General features: G+C 36.8%; 1 protein-coding gene across 6 annotated transcripts in view; it reads right to left on the reverse strand.

The window, feature by feature from the left end:
* Positions 1-508: 508 nt before the first annotated feature.
* The window catches only part of gabrb3 (gamma-aminobutyric acid type A receptor subunit beta3), an 89,940-nt gene continuing 72,965 nt past the window's right edge, over positions 509-17,483 (reverse strand). For 3 of the 6 annotated variants that reach the window (XM_048199218.1, XM_048199217.1, XM_048199214.1), the window contains 3 exons: positions 7,154-7,398; positions 6,268-6,348; positions 509-2,631 (listed from right to left, as the gene is read on the reverse strand). In XM_048199218.1, the coding sequence (XP_048055175.1) occupies positions 2,290-2,631; positions 6,268-6,348; positions 7,154-7,398 (668 nt within the window). In that variant the 3' untranslated portion in view covers positions 509-2,289. The remainder of the gene's footprint in view (positions 2,632-6,267; positions 6,349-7,153; positions 7,399-17,483) is intronic. The other 3 variants (XM_048199215.1, XM_048199216.1, XM_048199213.1) reach the window with 2 other exon arrangements.

The following is a 17,483-nucleotide window of genomic DNA, read 5'->3' on the forward strand; positions in this document are numbered from 1 at the left end:
CTTCAATGCGTTCCATTTAAACGGTATCACTGATCACGCATGGCAGTAATTTTGTCCTCTTTTCTAGTTATAGCGTGAAAAAAGCTATGAATGAACATCAGAAGGTTTGTTGAGGGATAGAGTACAACTTACTGAAATGTATGATCCATTTTGTAATCACCCAGTGTTCCCACTCCGAAAAAACATCAATAAAACAGCTTGTGAACATCTGACGTTACCTCGGGAAAGTCATTCAAATGTCCATAGCTAGCAGTTATAGTTAAAAATTAACTCTAGAGAAGAGCATATCGCTAAAATCTTAAACGTATTATTGTTTAAATATATACTATATTTAAAAAAAAAGAGCACTGTACTTTCCTTCTTATTTAGTGCATGCAATTCAAAATGTGTTTCTAGGTCAAACGACTTGAAATGATGGAGCAGATCAAATTATGCATGATGTTGATAATGACAATAATTAAAATATATTAAAAACACCTCATTAGAATTTGAAATAAGGCAAAACCAATTACTTGAAAGAGTAAAATTTATTCCATTTCCTCATATTATCCTCTGGACATTCACCCCTCATTTATCTAATCATTTAAACATTTCATAAATAGAGATCTGGTCATTTGTGAGGTGGACTGTACAGAATAAAACCTCAAAAGTGAATATTAGAAAAAAAAATAAAGAAATGGGTCACACATGTGGATTATGGGTTATATATTTACAACATACAATAGAAGAGGGAAGAAAAGTAATTAAAGAATTAATGAGCATCTACTGACACAATGCAACTGCAAAGCAACCTGTTGAAGTGACATGTCAACAACATACGGGATATTTTAAAGAGATTCATAAATATATTTAGATGGTTTGCAAGCATGAGTATACAACGTTACTCTCTAACCAGACAGCAGTTTTCGGCCCCTGAAATAGAGTAAGTGCATATGACCGGTGGTAAAGAAATCTGCCAAAACAAAATCAGATACAACCAGTGTAGAATCTCTAAATGCAAACAATATCATGCTGACTAAATCTGCTATGTAATCATTGTTGCTGTACACAAGGATATAATACAAATTAATCACAACAAATATGATGTGTATACCGGCAATCAGAAAAATACGGACCATTTTCATGTTGGAAGAGAACCTGAGACAAGTTGTGTATTGATGCCAACATACGATTCCCTCAAATGCGTTAGGAGCTTGTCTATAAATAACCCTAACTGGAAATAAAATAAAATAAAGTGATGTGTTGTAAATGGGCCATATGATGTTAACATAAGGCCTACAATGATGATGGAAATGACTCAGGCATTCTTTAAAAAATGGAGGGTAATAAAACACCCAAACCCACTCTCACTTGAAAATCATACAGTAATTGCTACACATCTACTAACAAAAAGCAAAACACAATGTTAGGATTGTCTGTCTACTCATGTTTGATGTTCATGATGGCATCATGGAAATCCTTTGCAGGCCCTGATTTAAATATTCCACATTTGCAGTGTTTTTTATTCCTTTTCCTCATTTTTTGATAACCTTGAAATGAGATAAGTGTACAATTATTATCTTATCTTACATGTACTGAAGCACTCTACATGATGATTGCAAAAAGTGGCGTATAATCATATCAACCCAAGGCGGATGGAAATCACGTTCCAAAAGCATATCATAACATGATTATATACAAACTTTGTCTAAATTAGATCATAACGGCAATGTTTAGTACAGCTGATGTTTACGTAGCAAGCTCTGAAACCGAAGACGTGATTTGACCAACAACCTTGTTATATTGCATTTCCACAACAATATAATCTTCCTTTTAATATTAATCACCTACACTCCGACAATAAAGATTTATTGGCATGAAACATTTGCAATTAGCATCTTTCAAACGTAATAACATATCAACATGTACAAATTAAAGACAGCTCTGAGTGCATCATGCGGAAGTCCTGTGGCTTCAAAAATTGCAACGTATGTACAGAGATAGTCTTTAGAAAACTGGTTTTGTGTGTATGTGCATGGAAATGTTTTTTTTTTGAGTACATATGTACTGTATGTGAGCTTGGGCATACGATGAGACGGCCCGTTTTAGTGCAGGTGGTATTCCATCGGAACCCTTCGCAACATCACAAGGGTTCAAATGTAGAAAAACCTTGATTTATATGGCGCGTAAGTACGTCCCTTAAGTACGTCAGAGCAAAAAAGAAAAAGAAAAAAGAAAAAAGTCTAATTTTCCACTTGGCAACATGAAAAAATTGTGAAGGGGCAAAAAAACCCCATTGACGTCTGAAGCCTAATTCACATAATACAGCCAGTAGATCAAATTGAAAAGAGAGAAAGCTGCGGGAAATATTATCCGTGACCATCGATCGATGGCGTTCACGTCTGTGAGGTCAGGGATTTTGATTTTGAGCTGGGAAGAGCGTCTGCGTAGCCGCGGTTTCTTCGACTGCGCATTCCTGTCCATGCGGCCCTCTGGCCGCGTTGTGCTCTGTTTACGATACTGGATCCCTGAGTTATCAAATACCATTGAAGTGGAGTTCCGGGCTTCGCTGACGCTGGTAGTGATCTCGTTCCCAGCCACCTCATTGTGGATCTCCAGGGTGGTCAAAAGGATATTTCCCTGGGAATCCACCTGCAAGCAGAGACAATCCTGGTTACCATAGTTTTCTTTATCTCTAAAAAGCCTACTATTACACTCACACACACCCAACACACACACACACACACACACATATATATAAGTTCATAACTGTTCCATTTAAAAAGGATTTTGATTTTCGGTAACACTTTACAATCAATTTACAATTTATTAACACTAGTTAAAGGGATAGTTCACCCAAAAATGAAAATTTGATGTTTATCTGCTTACCCCCAGCGCATCCAAGATGTAGGTGATTTTGTTTCTTCAGTAGAACACAAATGATGATTTTTAACTGCAACCGTTGATGTCTGTCAGACAAATAACGCGAGTGAATGGGAACTCTATCAGTAAGAGTTGAAAAAAATGACCAGTCCAAATCCAAATTAAACCCTGTGGCTTGTGACGACACATTGATGTCCTAAGACACGAAATGATCGGTTTGTGCAAGAAACCAAACAGTATTTTACATCATTTTTTACCTCTAATACACCACTATGTCCAACTGCGTTCAGCATTCGCTTAGTGAGGTCTGATTGCGCTCTGACAACGGCAGTGATGTCTCATAAGCAGAGTAGAGTTCCCATTCACTCCCATTATTTGACTGACAGACGGCAACGGCTGGAGTTAAAAATCATAATTTGTGTTCTACTGAAGAAACAAAGTCGCCTACATCTTGGATGCGAAATTTTCATTTTTGGGTGAACTATCCCTTTAAGGTAATGTATTAACAAACTCACAAGGAGCAACACATTTGCTACAGTATTTATTTGTTAATGTTAGTTAAGAAAAATACAGTCGTTCATTGTTTGTTTATGTTAGTTCACAGTGCATTAAATAATTGGGGCTTTTGCACCGGTGGAACCTTTTCGTAGTTCCTAGAACTATTGGCGGAAGTACTCGGATATTGGCGTGTTCACACCGCAGGAACTATGAATGATTTTAGTTCTAGGAACTCCTTTTGAGGGGAACTAAATTAGCTCCTACTTCAGAGTAGGGTCTAAACCAGCACTATAGGAACTATCAGTGACGTAAGTGTATGTTGATTGGTCAAATGCATGTCAAACACCAGCACTTTTAAAAAGTTGCTTCAGAGTTCTTACTGCCGGTGCGAATGCAGCCAGGAACATGGCCCGGGGGAGAAATTAGTTCCCGGGGAACTATCCTAATGGCTAGTTCCTATAACTGAGTTCCTAGAACTATTCAGTGAGAAAGCCCCTAATGTTAACAAATGTGACTTTTAATTTTAAAAAAATGTATTAGTAAATGTTGAAACTGAGATTAAGGTTGCACTTTATTTTACAGTATGTGCACTTTCAATGAACTTACAGTGTACTTATCCACAAAAGTACTGAGTGTAAGGAAATTACATGGGTTAAGTCAAGTTAGGTTTTGGGGTCGGTTCAGGGTTAGTGCGTAGTTATTGTCATAATCACAATAAGTACATAGTATGTTCATGCGAAACAGGACTGTAAAATAAAGAGCTACAGAGATTATTAAATGCTGCAGAAGTATTGTTCATTCTTAATTCATGTTAACTAAAGTAGTTAACCAATGTTAACTAATAAAACCATACTGTAAAGTGTTACAGATTTTTTTACAGACTATTATTTCATATTTCAGACTTTACAGGGTTAAGAAAAAAAAAAACTATAAACAGTGAAATTAAAAAGGCAATTACACAATAAAACCCCAAAAACATTATCAAAGACAAAAAAGGGAAAAGGGAAAAGGGAGGTGTTTTTGAAAAGTGGGGATTTTGAAGAGTGGTCAGTTAGGCAGTTAGACAAGATACAATGGAGGTGTTCACATGACATACATAGAGAATGAAAGAGCTTTCAATGCAAAGAGTCAAGTGTGCCATATTCTTCAAAACAGTTCTTTGCACAAAAATGAACGACAACTAGATTTATGTGGCCATGTTTTATCAGTCATTTAGTCGTCATTTGAAAATAAGATTTAAGATTATTCAGTTACATTATATATATCCACGACATTGGAATGCTCACAAGAAAATAATAATGGTATGTAAAGCACAGCCATAGACACATGACACAGACGTTAATTACTGCTGAAGTGCTGCTCTCCAGAACACCATACAGAATTGAACAGCACTCGTTTCATAATCTATGGTACTACAAAACATCAACATGCTAATTTATCATTGCAATAATGACAATGAGATGCTCTAAACAAGCCACAAAGTAATATTCTGTATAATTAGGTTGTACAATTGTAATGTCAAATCATATTTAGGATATAAATAGCTGTTTTGTTAATGAGCTGAATCGGTACTGTAAATAAGAACAAGTTGGGAGTTGTTAAGCTTACAAGAATCATATTAGGAAGCTGAAGTTCTCATCTATAAGGTGTGATATTTTAATGTAACCTATAGGCGACATGTGGGAGTCCTAAAAAAGCATTCCTATTTTTATCAATAAAAAGAAGTTTGTTTATTATATGGTGCATACACAGAACACAATTAAAGTGGAACAGCAAAAGGAAATAAACACACATTTACTACAATACACACCCAAGCTGATTTCAATAACTGAAAATAAAACAACAACAAACAAACAAACATACAAACAAAAACCTAGAATATGTAACATGACGTGTAAGGAGTTATTTCACTCAAACACTTTGAGAAAAAAAAAAAAAAAAAAAAAAAAAAACACTGAACCTTTTTTATTATCAAACAAATTAATTAAAATAACAGTATGAAACAAGCAAAAAAAAAAAACTCCCATCGCTAAATGACAGAAGTAATTGCTATTTTGTTGAACAACAAGCTCAGGTTATTTCTCAAGAGGAGGTCCCTCCATGATATATTGTTTATTTACTGCAACCTCTGAGTCTCTGCAGTAATAAATAATTCAGAAATACATTCTTGCAAAAATATTACAGCTCAAGCTCACTTCATAATCTTGATCAGTGTTTGTGATGGGGCAAATGAGAGAACAGCAATAGAACTTGAGTATGCTATATTGTTGTGTTATGTGTACTGAACCCGAATGTACAACTGAACGAAGGACATGACAAGTGGATTTCATGGTAATCTGGCTGACATTTCAACTGGATCAGAAATCACACCATTACATATGGAGAAAGAAAAAAAAGGCGAGATGGCACAAAAAAAAAACTCGTGTTTTCAGTGGTTCTCAACTGGTTTTGAATCAAGACCCAGATTTTACACTGGACATCAAGTAGCGACTCAACAAAGTCCTAACATTTTGTACAAAATTAAATGTCTCTAAAATCAAACATTGTAATTTATTAGTATTACATGAACTGATGCAAATAATGCAAAAATGACAATAGTAAAAAATATTTATGGTTTCATGCTCTACAGTAAGAAGACAGATCTATTTAATCTAGCTATCTTCTGCCAAGTGATTAATATAACAGAGTCTGATTGAACACTCAGCCTTGAGCATTAATAATAAAACATATGGGAAGCATTTTCTCCTCCCCTTTAAAAGTTAATATAAGCCTATGTGAAACAGACCGTCGACCCGCCAGTTGAGAAACACTGTTTTGCACTAAATGAGAGGGAAACTGTTGCTAGGATGATTTCAGGACGAAGCTTACAAACGTTAACAAAAAACAGCCAGCAATACACACACTCACCCCTCGTGAGTGATGGTGGCCTTGTACCTGATTGGACTGTTTAACAGATGATGGCTTGCAGTTGCCTCCCTCTTGAACAGACTGGTCAGAAAAGCACAAACAAGAGTTTGTCCTCCATCTGAGCTTCAGCACAAATGCTTTAACCTCAAAAATCTCAACTTGAGTCTGGAATTTGTCTTTTGATTCAAGGAAAAATGACACATATTTCAGGACATTGTTGTTGTTGCACAACTATTCACACGCAAATGTCAGTGGCCATATTTCTGACACAATATTCCAGGGTTAAACATTTGCAGGAGGAATACTGACATTCATCAGGACTGGGAGTGAGTAAATAATTGAAATAAATAAAGTGAAATTAGTGCAGCATTTTCCAGGTGTCAAAGTAGGAAAGAACACTGTACAACTAGAGGAAGTCTAACATGGAAACGGCTTATAGCTTAGCAAAAGTGTTGCTGCTTAATTTTTTCCATGTTAAGTATTATTTGAAAGTTTTGGTTCATTTAATTTTACCAGTTGGCAACCAGTGTTGCATTACCCCTATTTGTCCAGAGCATTTTAAGGGATTTCACAAATGTTATTTTCTTTTAATATTGCAGTGTTATCAGCTAATGATGTTGCATTGTTACTTAATTCTGTATGGTAAGAAATGCATTGCTTTTTGAATGGAACTTTTTCATAAACTTTATTACAGTTACTTAGAAACTTCACATTCTAGTTTTTTTTCCAGTTTCGCTCATGCCTTTGTACTGTTTCCCCTAGGACTACCATAACACAACCTTTTATTAAAAAAAGGAAAGAAAAAAAAAATCTAACATTAAATTCTTTAGCAAACAAAACAGTCATTCTTCACACTGGCATTGAAACACATAAAAATGACTTTTACCTTGTTGCCGTCATACTTGTTGCGTTCGTTATTGGCTTTCTCGGCTTTCTCAGCCAATTTCTTTTGCATCTGAGGCCCTCGTCCAAAGAAAATGTAGTTGACAAAAGCATATTCCAGCAGAGCCAAGAAGACAAAGACGAAGCAGCCCATCAGATACATGTCTATAGCTTTGACATATGGGATCTTCGGAAGCGTTTCTCTCAGGTGGGTGTTGATGGTGGTCATGGTCAGCACAGTGGTAATACCTGTATAGAAAATATTTAATTTATTAAAAATATTTAAGTAACATTAACCCTTTCCCCGCCATTGATGAGATTTTTTTCTGTCATTTATGACACAAAGCTTCCCCACCATTGATGAGTTCTTCCAGTGTTACAGTTTAAAGGTCCCGTTCTTCGTGATCCCATGTTTCAAACTTTAGTTAGTGTGTAATGTTGTTGTTAGAGTATAAATAAAATCTGTAAAATTTTAAAGCTCAAAGTTCAATGCCAAGCGAGATATTTTATTTAACAGAAGTCGCCTACATCGAACAGCCAGTTTGGACTACATCCCTCTACTTCCTTCTTTAATGACGTCACTAAAACAGTTTTTTGACTAACCTCCGCCCACAGGAATACACAAGAGTTGCGTTTGTAGAGTGTGTTTGTCGCCATGTCGTCGAAACGCTGTTATTTTCATCCCGCAGTCCAATTACCGGGTCTGATTCCGGCTCAAATTGATAGGGTAAAATTAAAGACATGTTTACAATAACACTGAGCGCGTGCATCTCATAGACAGTAAAAGAAATGGACACAGCGACCCCATTGGAACTCAATTGAGACAAGTGAAGCCCATTTTTAGCGATTTTTAGCACTTCCGTTTCTGACGCGCAGACTCAAACTAAGCTTGATGACGTCAGCAACCTGTCTGACAGATGTAAATCTTCTAGTAGCTGTGCGTCCAAACTGCCATCGTTAATCTTGCAGAGACGGCGAGCTTGAGCGGGGAGTTCTTTGGCGTGAGTGAGCAGGAGTAAGTATTCTGATTAATTATTTTGTATAGTATTTTAAAATGTAACGCCAGTACGCCATATTAAGTTAATGCATACTATTGCCTGCGAGCTTCTCCTCCTGTCTGTGCGGTAATTTCTTTACTGTGCGACAGAGAGTCGAGTGGTTATGACGCAATCGTTAGCCTATTTTTACAAAAACTGTATCTACGGGGCCATAATGTAACATAGAAGGTAATGGAGCCCTTTATACATTGTTGTGTATCTTTAGAAATAAATAATGGACAAATGGAGTCTTTAAACGCCTCAGATGTAAAGTTATTCACTGTCAAAGTGACGCCAAAATGAATGGGAGTCAATGGGGATGCTAACGCAAGTGAAGTTCTGCTACAAGATGGCGGCACCCGGCCGACTTCAACTTCCGGTCGACTTCCTTGGGCACTGGTGCATCTCCACGTTATGGTAAGAGGCGTGACTTTTCCGGGCACGGTGCGCTCAGAGCTGTCGAATCACAACACAGGAACCGCTGGCACAATCAGAACTCGTTACGTATTTCTGAGGGAGGGACTTCATAGAACAAGGAAGTCATCAACCCGTTTTTATGACAGTGGAAACAGCGGTATACAGATAAGTAAATTATGTGAAAAATACTGTTTTTTTACATATGAAACATGAACACATGTTATATTGCACACTATAAACACAATCAAAGCTTCAAAAAACCACGAAAAACGGGACCTTTAACTGGTGAACGTGTTAAGTTGTGACTTTATGGGCCGCAGATTTGTCAATTTGAAAAACCTGTGCAAAGTGTTCATTAGAATTAAAGGGATAGTTCACCCAAAAATGAAAATTTGATGTTTATCTGCTTACCCCCAGTGCATCCAAGATGTAGGTGAATTTGTTTCTTCAGTCGAACGCAAATTATGATTTTTAACTGCAACCGCTGCCATCTGTCAGTCAAATAATAGCAGTGGATAGGAACTTCAACTATAACAGTAAATAAAACTTGCTTAGACAAATCCAAATTAAACCCTGCGGCTCGTGACGACACATTGATGTCTTAAGACACGAAACGATCGGTTTGTGTGAGAAACCGAACAGTATTTATATCATTTTTTACCTCTAAAACACCACTATGTCCAACTCCGTTCAGCTTCCTGTTAGTGAGGTCAAAAAACGCGTTCTGACGACGGAAGTGATGTCTCGCCCATATACTTCAATGAGCGCGAGACAACACTTCCGTTGTCAGAGCGCGATCAGACCTCACACACCGGAAGCTGAACGGAGTTGGACATAGTGGTGTATTAAAGGTAAAAAATGATATAAATACTGTTCGGTTTCTCACACAAACCGATCGTTTCGTGTCTTAAGACATTAATGTGTCGTCACGAGCCGCAGGGTTTAATTTGGATTTGTCTAAGCAAGTTTTATTTACTGTTATAGTTGAAGTTCCTATCCACTGCTATTATTTGACTGACAGAGGGCAGCGGTTGCAGTTAAAAATCATAATTTGCGTTCGACTGAAGAAAAAAAGTCACCTACATCTTGGATGCCCTGGGGGTAAGCAGATAAACATCAAATTTTCATTTTTGGGTGAACTATCCCTTTAAGCTTTCTTACTGCATGATGTTGGTATCATTGTAAAGATAAAACAGGTGATGTCATTAACTGAAACGGCAGAAGTACGTTTTACACACACACAAAAAAAGCTTAAAGTCATCCTTGTTATGGGATTCGAACTCATCCATCAACATACAATCAACACAACTTTGGTTTAAGCCTAATGTTTCCTAAAGAATTAGTTCACTTTAAAATGAAATTAACCCCAAGCTTTACTCACCCTCAAGCCATCCTAGGTGTATATGACTTTCTTCTTTCTGATGAACACATTCGGAGTAATATTAATAAATAACCTGATGCATCCAAGCTTTATAATGGCAGTGAACAGGACCAACGAGTATGAAGCTCAAGAAAGTGCATCCATCCATCATAAACGTACTCACACGGCTCCAGGGGCTTAATAAAGGCCTTTTGAAGTGAAGCGATGCGTTTGTGTAAGAAAAATATCCATATTCAACAAGTTATGAAGTAAAATATCTAGCTTTCACCAGACCGCCAAAAAAAAAAAAAAAAAAAAACGAATACAGAAAGTGTAGGACGTAGCGTAAGTGTTTTGAACTACGAGAGGCGTTACATTTTCTTCTTAAGTTGAATACGGAAGGCGGAAGCTGGATATTTTACTTTATGGGCCCTATAATACACCCGGCGCAATGCGACGCAAGGCGCAGCGCAAGTGTGTTTGCTAGTTTGCGTCCGGCGCCGTTCGCGTTTTCCCGTTCAGCGCCACGTCCTTAAATTAGTAAATGCATTTGCGCCAGTTAGTGCGCCCATGGGCGTGCTGGTCTAAAAAAGAGGTGTGTTCAGGCGCATTGCCGGTGTTACAATATATTCGGTTCCTGAAATATTCTGTTCCACTGGGTGGCGCTTACGTGAATATTCATGATATCCTCCTGTTGTGGGCGTGTCCTGAGACAACGCGCAAGCGAATGGAACTGAAAATATTAGTACACGATTCTCAAATCGCATCGGTTTAATGGATTATTTCGAAAAGGTAATAAAATATTCCTTTGGAATATACCTTTGGAACTTAGTTTTGATTACAGTCTTCATGCCAGCAGCTACTTAAAGAATGTTATTTTTGTTCAAAATATTATAATTATGATAGAAAATTATAGTTTAGTTTCATTATATTTAAAGTTTGACAAGGCAGGATATTGCAGCACAAAACCCTGAAATGTGTCAAATAACACATAGGCCACTCAAACAACCTTATGTAGGCCTACCTGATTTAAGACAATTTAAAAAGCAGTCAAATAAAATAATTCTGATAATAATAATATCATTTATTTCTGTGAGGTAATACAGCACAAATGCACAGAAAAAATAAAGGGTATAAATAAACAATTGGGTAGCTCTGGCAGTGTGTGATCCAGACATAATGAAGGCTGTTCCCGAATGCCAAGGCCGTTTTAATATTTACCTCAGAACCTCACATTTAGCATTTCTTCTTTTCACATATTGTTTTGAATGTCTTTTCAATTTGAGTTACATTCATAGCAATTACTACTGTACTTGTTATAACATTTAATGAAATTAGTATTTATATGATTTGTTTTAAAAAACACCAAAAAAGAAAAGTCAATTTTCAGGATAATATTTTAAAGATAATTACAATCCAAATGAGCTTTACAGATCTTTAGAAAGGGTTTTAACAATGTTTGTCATGTTTTTTTTTCCAATTATTGCACATGCACCTACAGTATAGGTCATCAGTTACAATAACTTAGAACACTAAAGAGACCTTTTTACTAACTCTGAAAAACAGCAGAATAAAGATGCCCAGGGTCTCTGAACGTGAATGTGCCTTAGTCCTGCTGCAGGAGACAAGATGACTGCAGGTGTGAACAGAGCAATAAACTGCAATGTCCGTAATGTAAGATGCCTGAGACAGTGGTAAAGGGAGACAGAAGGACAGCTGATTGTCCTTCCAGTGCCAAACCACATGTAACCATAAGTCTTTCAGTGCCAAACCACATGTAACCATAAGTCCCCCCAGACATGTTTGAGAATGTGAAATGCCTTGGTGGAAGATTGGAGTAACATCTGCAAATCTGGTGCTGAGGATGAGATGCTCTAAAGCAGCTGGTGCCACTTCAGACTTTCAAATACTCCGTTCATCAAATGTCTGTGAAATTTGTTCAGTTTATGTCTCAGTTGTTGAATCTTTTTGTTTGTACAAATACTTTAAGAAATTTGCTGGGGAAAAAAAAATTGCTGAAAGTGAAAAACTCAAATTTTTTGAAAAATTTTGTTGTTGCTTTGCAACAAAAATATGTGACAAATAACATCAAGTGTGCATTTACTTGTTTGACTTTAATGATAATTTGTCATGATATCCAGTAAAATATGAGAAAATTGGAAATATTTGTAGTTTAGAGTTGATAAGGGTAGCCTTACTGTGGTGATAAACACTGAAAATATCCAAATAATCGAGAAATTAAGGATGACACAGTATATTCACACCAGGCTATAGCTTATATACTTTTTATTAGGTCACAGATACATTTGTAGAGGTTTATTTCAAGTTGTCAACACTATGCAGTAGCCTGTATAGTCACAGAATGACAACGAAGGAAGCAAACTATCAAACTATTCAAAAACTTTTTAAAGCCTCACAAATAAAAACACTAAAACAGAAAACACATCAGTGTAAAACAAGGTTATTCGCTCATGTTTGCTCTGCTGTATCCTTCTGTTTATCTGAATGCCTGTACTCAATCAGGCAAAATAGCTCAGACGATTTATCATATTACAAACTATGTATTACTTTGAACATGTGAACTGTTGACTAACATTGAATATTTTATTACCTTTTCGAAATAATCCATTAAACCGATGCGATTTGAGGAGCATGTACTAATATTTTCAGTTCCATTCGCTTGCGCGTTGTCTCAAGGACACGCCCACAAAAGGAGGATATCATGAATATTCGTGTAAGCGCCACCCAGTGGAACAGAATATTTCAGGAACCGAATATATTGTAACACCGGCGCATTGCTATTTTAAGGAGCTGAAAATAGACTGCGCCATAGACCAACTCAAACCTGGTCTAAAGTCTAAAGTCAATGGCGCAATATTTTTTTGTTAGAGCGCGTTGGTAGAAACTGCGCCTCTGGGCGAGTCCACAGTGCGCGTTGACTTTGTTTATTACACACAGGGATGCGCATCACACAAACATGCCAAATATTAAAAACAAAAGGATTACAGTGTAAAAGAATATTATTGTGTAGGCTACATAAATATAAAAATGTAATGATGAATAGTCATTGTGTGTATTAGAATTAGGCTACCTATTTTCAATTCAGCCTATTACTACTTATAATGATGAACGAAATTGGCTAATTAATTGAACAATCGTGCCAATACACACACATATACTGACTCATCGCGTGTACGCCATGTAAATAGCAATCCGCCATGGCGCGAGCGCATCTTGCTCTTAAAGGGAATGGGAGATGACTCTCTGATTGGTTTATTGAATGTTACGCCCATTACTCATTAAGAGAATAGGGACAACCCATTTTAAAAATGCGCCCCCGCGCACGGACCGTTTTTCCGTCGTTAAAATAGCAAAAGTGGATTTGGACACGCCCTGAGTGCACCTGCGCCGTGCGCTTTACACTTTGCGTTTAGATCGTTAAAATAGGGCCCCTTAACTTGTTAAATATAGATATTTTTCTTAAACAAACGCATCGCTTCACTTCAGAATGCCTTTATGAACCCCATGGAGCCGTGTGGAGTACGTTTATGATGGATGGATGCACTTTCTTGAACTTCACACTCGTTGGTACCGTTCACTGCCATTATAAAGCTTGGACGCGTCAGGATATTTATTAATTTTTCTCCGATACATCTAGGATGGCTTGAGGGTGAGTAAATCTTGGGGTAATTTTCATTTTAAAGTGAACTAATCCTTTAATGCCAATGTGTCCATGTTAACTTGTGCCTCACGCCCCCACGCTGATAGCCTCATCTGAAAACATTCTATGACACATAGTGACGTTCTCATCAAAATGCTGCTCCCCCAAATATTGTGCGAACAAATAAATGACCTAAATAAATAAGTCCTCCATTGAGCTGAGTTATTACAGTTTTTTCACAGCATGCTCAATTTTCAATATTAGTATAAAACACAACATCACAAAGTATCCTTTTCACTACACATAAGTGTTTCATCTACCTTTCATAATGCTTACTTTAATTTAATACATGCGTCTATCATTTAATCCACCTGATTTGAATAGTTAATTAATCTTATCAGTACATCTATAGATTTCTATATAGATTCTATAGAACTGGTTTTGCAAATATAAAAAAAAATCTTGTTACAGTAGAGAGAGGGAGTCTGTGAACACAGGAAACCATCAATAACAGTGTAACCATTAGATTAATCCAAGATCCATCAGAAGGACCAGACCAGGTAGGATAACCATTAAAATACACACATTTTACATTACAGAATACCATGTGATACTATCCTTACCCTGGTAAAGACTACCAAAGTGCCATAACTTATACTTCATTTAAAAGGTCAACTAGAGTATACATTATGGTTCAGTGGGAACATTTACTGTATTGACAGCATATTCTTTTCTAGCACAAAAACCCATGGCCATGTGATATCTTTATCACAACTTTTGATAACACACTGGGTAGATACTGTTACAAACATTATACATTTTATGTAATTTACACAAGTGAGGTAATGTATTTTCCAATATGGCAACTGTAGCCAGTATTACTGTAATATCTTTGATTCAGAAACATGATTTGAAATCGTGCATTGTTTGCTATTGCAAGAATGAGTATGTGTTATGAGTGTGACTAATTCAGCTTACTAAAGGGGCTTATTTATTTAGGTCATTTGTTTGTTCGTTGAAATACTGAGTGATGAAGAGTATCAGGTTGCACAATATTTGGGGGAGCAGTGTTTTGACAAGAACATGTCACTAAGTGTCATACAATGTATTCAGATGAGGCTATCAGAGTGAGCATGTGCGGCACAAGTTAACATGGGCACATTGGCATCATGAAACATCAGAAAAGCTTAAAGATCAGGATCTGCTCGTTAATTGTGGTGGTAAAATAGCTCAACTTGACAGGACATGCCAATGCTGCATTGATTGTATTTTGATGGATGAGGTCGAATCCCATAACAAGGATGACTTTTTTGTGAAAAAAACTTAATTCCGTGTAAACGTCATTCCATGTAATGACATCACTTATGTTTTATCTTTACAAAAATACCAACATCATGTAGTAAGAATGTTTAATTGCAATGAACATTGTGCAGTTTTTTTAAAATTGATGAATCTGCGGCCGACCGTTCACGACTAGCGTAAAGTCACACGGCCATCAGTTAAACCGTAACACTAGCAATCCATGTTTTCACTGTTATATGGTAGGGGGCGCTATTACGCAGATTCTGCTCCCTTGTGAGATTTGTTTATTTATTTTTGCAAAATGGCCTCAAACCAACTTAAAATTTTCTTATATTGAAATTGTTTATTTCCTACTCCTTAAAGGGATAGTTCACCCTTATTTCCTACTCCTTAAAGGGATAGTTCACCCAAAAAATTAAATTCTGTCATCATTATTCACCCTCAACTTGTTCCAAACCTGTATGAATTTCTTTCTTCTGCTGAACACAAAAGAAGATATTTTGAAGAATATCGGTAACAAACAGTTGTTGGGCCTCACTGACTTCCATAGTATGAAAGAAAAAAAAAAAAAAAAAATATGGAGGTCAATGGGGTTAAATTAAAAGTTAATCAAATATAGAAAATAGTTTTTGTTACAGAAAAAATAGCAGAATATGACATGAGGGTTAGTAAATAATGATCTAATTTTCACTTTTGGGCGAACTATCCCTTTAAACAGTCACAATGTATGGTCTAGGAAGTCTAAGCAAACTTTAAGGTTTACACAGACGGTCAGTCTCAATACAACCAAGTGTAAGCAATTTGAAGTACAAGCTTATGGAAGGCAAAACACATTGACTGAAATTTCAGGGAAGGACTCAGCCAGGGATGAAAGCGCTCTCATTTGACACCTCTGTTCTAACGCCCACCATGAATCTGGACTCTGAGAATGGCTGCTACAGATTGAGTGCTGTCACAATGTTTAAAATGCCAGATTCGAGCCCTGCTTAGTGAACGGAATTACACAACCACAACACTGTCAAATCTAGCTTTGAATAATCCACTTATGATGGCAGAAGCCTGGTTGACTTCATAATTGATTGCAGTACCAAATAAAATGCTGTTTTATCCCATAACTGACAGTCTCTGAACCTTTAATTGCCACTACAAAGCCACAACACTGCGCCCTTTTGTACATTATGCATTAAGTGAGTACTGACCTAATTAACTGATTAGATTGGATTCATTTGTACCGAGGCCAGATCTGAGAAATCAAGAATAACATACAGGGTATAAAACAGCATGACTGATCAACTTGGCCACAGCTGAAGAGAATAGCCCAGCACTGTTGTTTTTTTGTTCCCTTTAGTGTCTTCCTTCCTTTCTCCAAGCTTTCCCACATGCTATTCATATTTAATAGAATGTCTTATATTATAGATAATATTATATAAATAGAAAAGTCAATAGCATTTTTTTCTATTTTCTATGCATTTTATTGATTCAAAGCTGTGATACTCTATTCTCTATATACTGTGAGTCAATCCTGAGTCAGTATCACTGCGAGTTCAAAGAGGAGCGATACTCCAACTGCTAAAACACCCACTCGAATATGTACAAACAAGCACACACACATAGAAGATAACACAAATATACGGTTCAAACTCCCACTCTATAAAATATCTCCACTATTTCCAAACTTCTTCCAAACTCCAGCAATCTGCCATAGAGTTCTCTCAAGTGATGGTGAATTTTGGGAAATTATGGCCGTAGATAAGAGTTTCTTTCTGAAATAGACTATACCGCAATAACAAACTGGCATGAAAAGGATGTAGTTAAATGTTTGTAGAGACACTAAGAATAGCAGAAATTATCAGAATTTTTGTACAGTTTAACTCAAAAAACACTGCAGAATATTTAGTTGTACATCTACTTTATATACAGTGGGTACGGAAAGTATTCAGACCCCCTTAAATTTTTCACTTTGTTATATTGCAGCCATTTGCTAAAATCATTTAAGTTAATTTTTTTTCCTCATTAATGTACACACAGCACCCCATATTGACAGAAAAACACAAGAATTGTTGACATTTTTGCAGATTTATTAAAAAAGAAAAACTGAAATATCACATGGTCCTAAGTATTCAGACCCTTGGCTGTGACACTCATATATTTAACTCAGGTGCTGTCCATTTCTTCTGATCATCCTTGAGATGGTTCTACACCTTCATTTGAGTCCAGCTGTGTTTGATTATACTGATTGGACACCTGTCTATATAAGACCTTACAGCTCACAGTGCATGTCAGAGCAAATGAGAATCATGAGGTCAAAGGAACAGCCTGAAGAGCTCAGAGACAGAATTGTGGCAAGACACAGATCTGGCCAAGGTTACAAAAAAATTTCTGCTGCACTTAAGGTTCCTAAGAGCACAGTGGCTTCCATAATCCTTAAATGGAAGAGGTTTGGGACGACCAGAACCTTTCTTAGAGCTGGCCGGCCAAACTGAGCTATCGGGGGAGAAGAGCCTTGGTGAGAGAGGTAAAGAAGAACCCAAAGATCACTGTGGCTGAGCTCCAGAGA

Source organism: Megalobrama amblycephala, linkage group LG8 (assembly GCF_018812025.1).
Source record: "Megalobrama amblycephala isolate DHTTF-2021 linkage group LG8, ASM1881202v1, whole genome shotgun sequence".
In the NCBI taxonomy this organism is placed as follows: Eukaryota; Metazoa; Chordata; class Actinopteri; order Cypriniformes; family Xenocyprididae; genus Megalobrama; species Megalobrama amblycephala.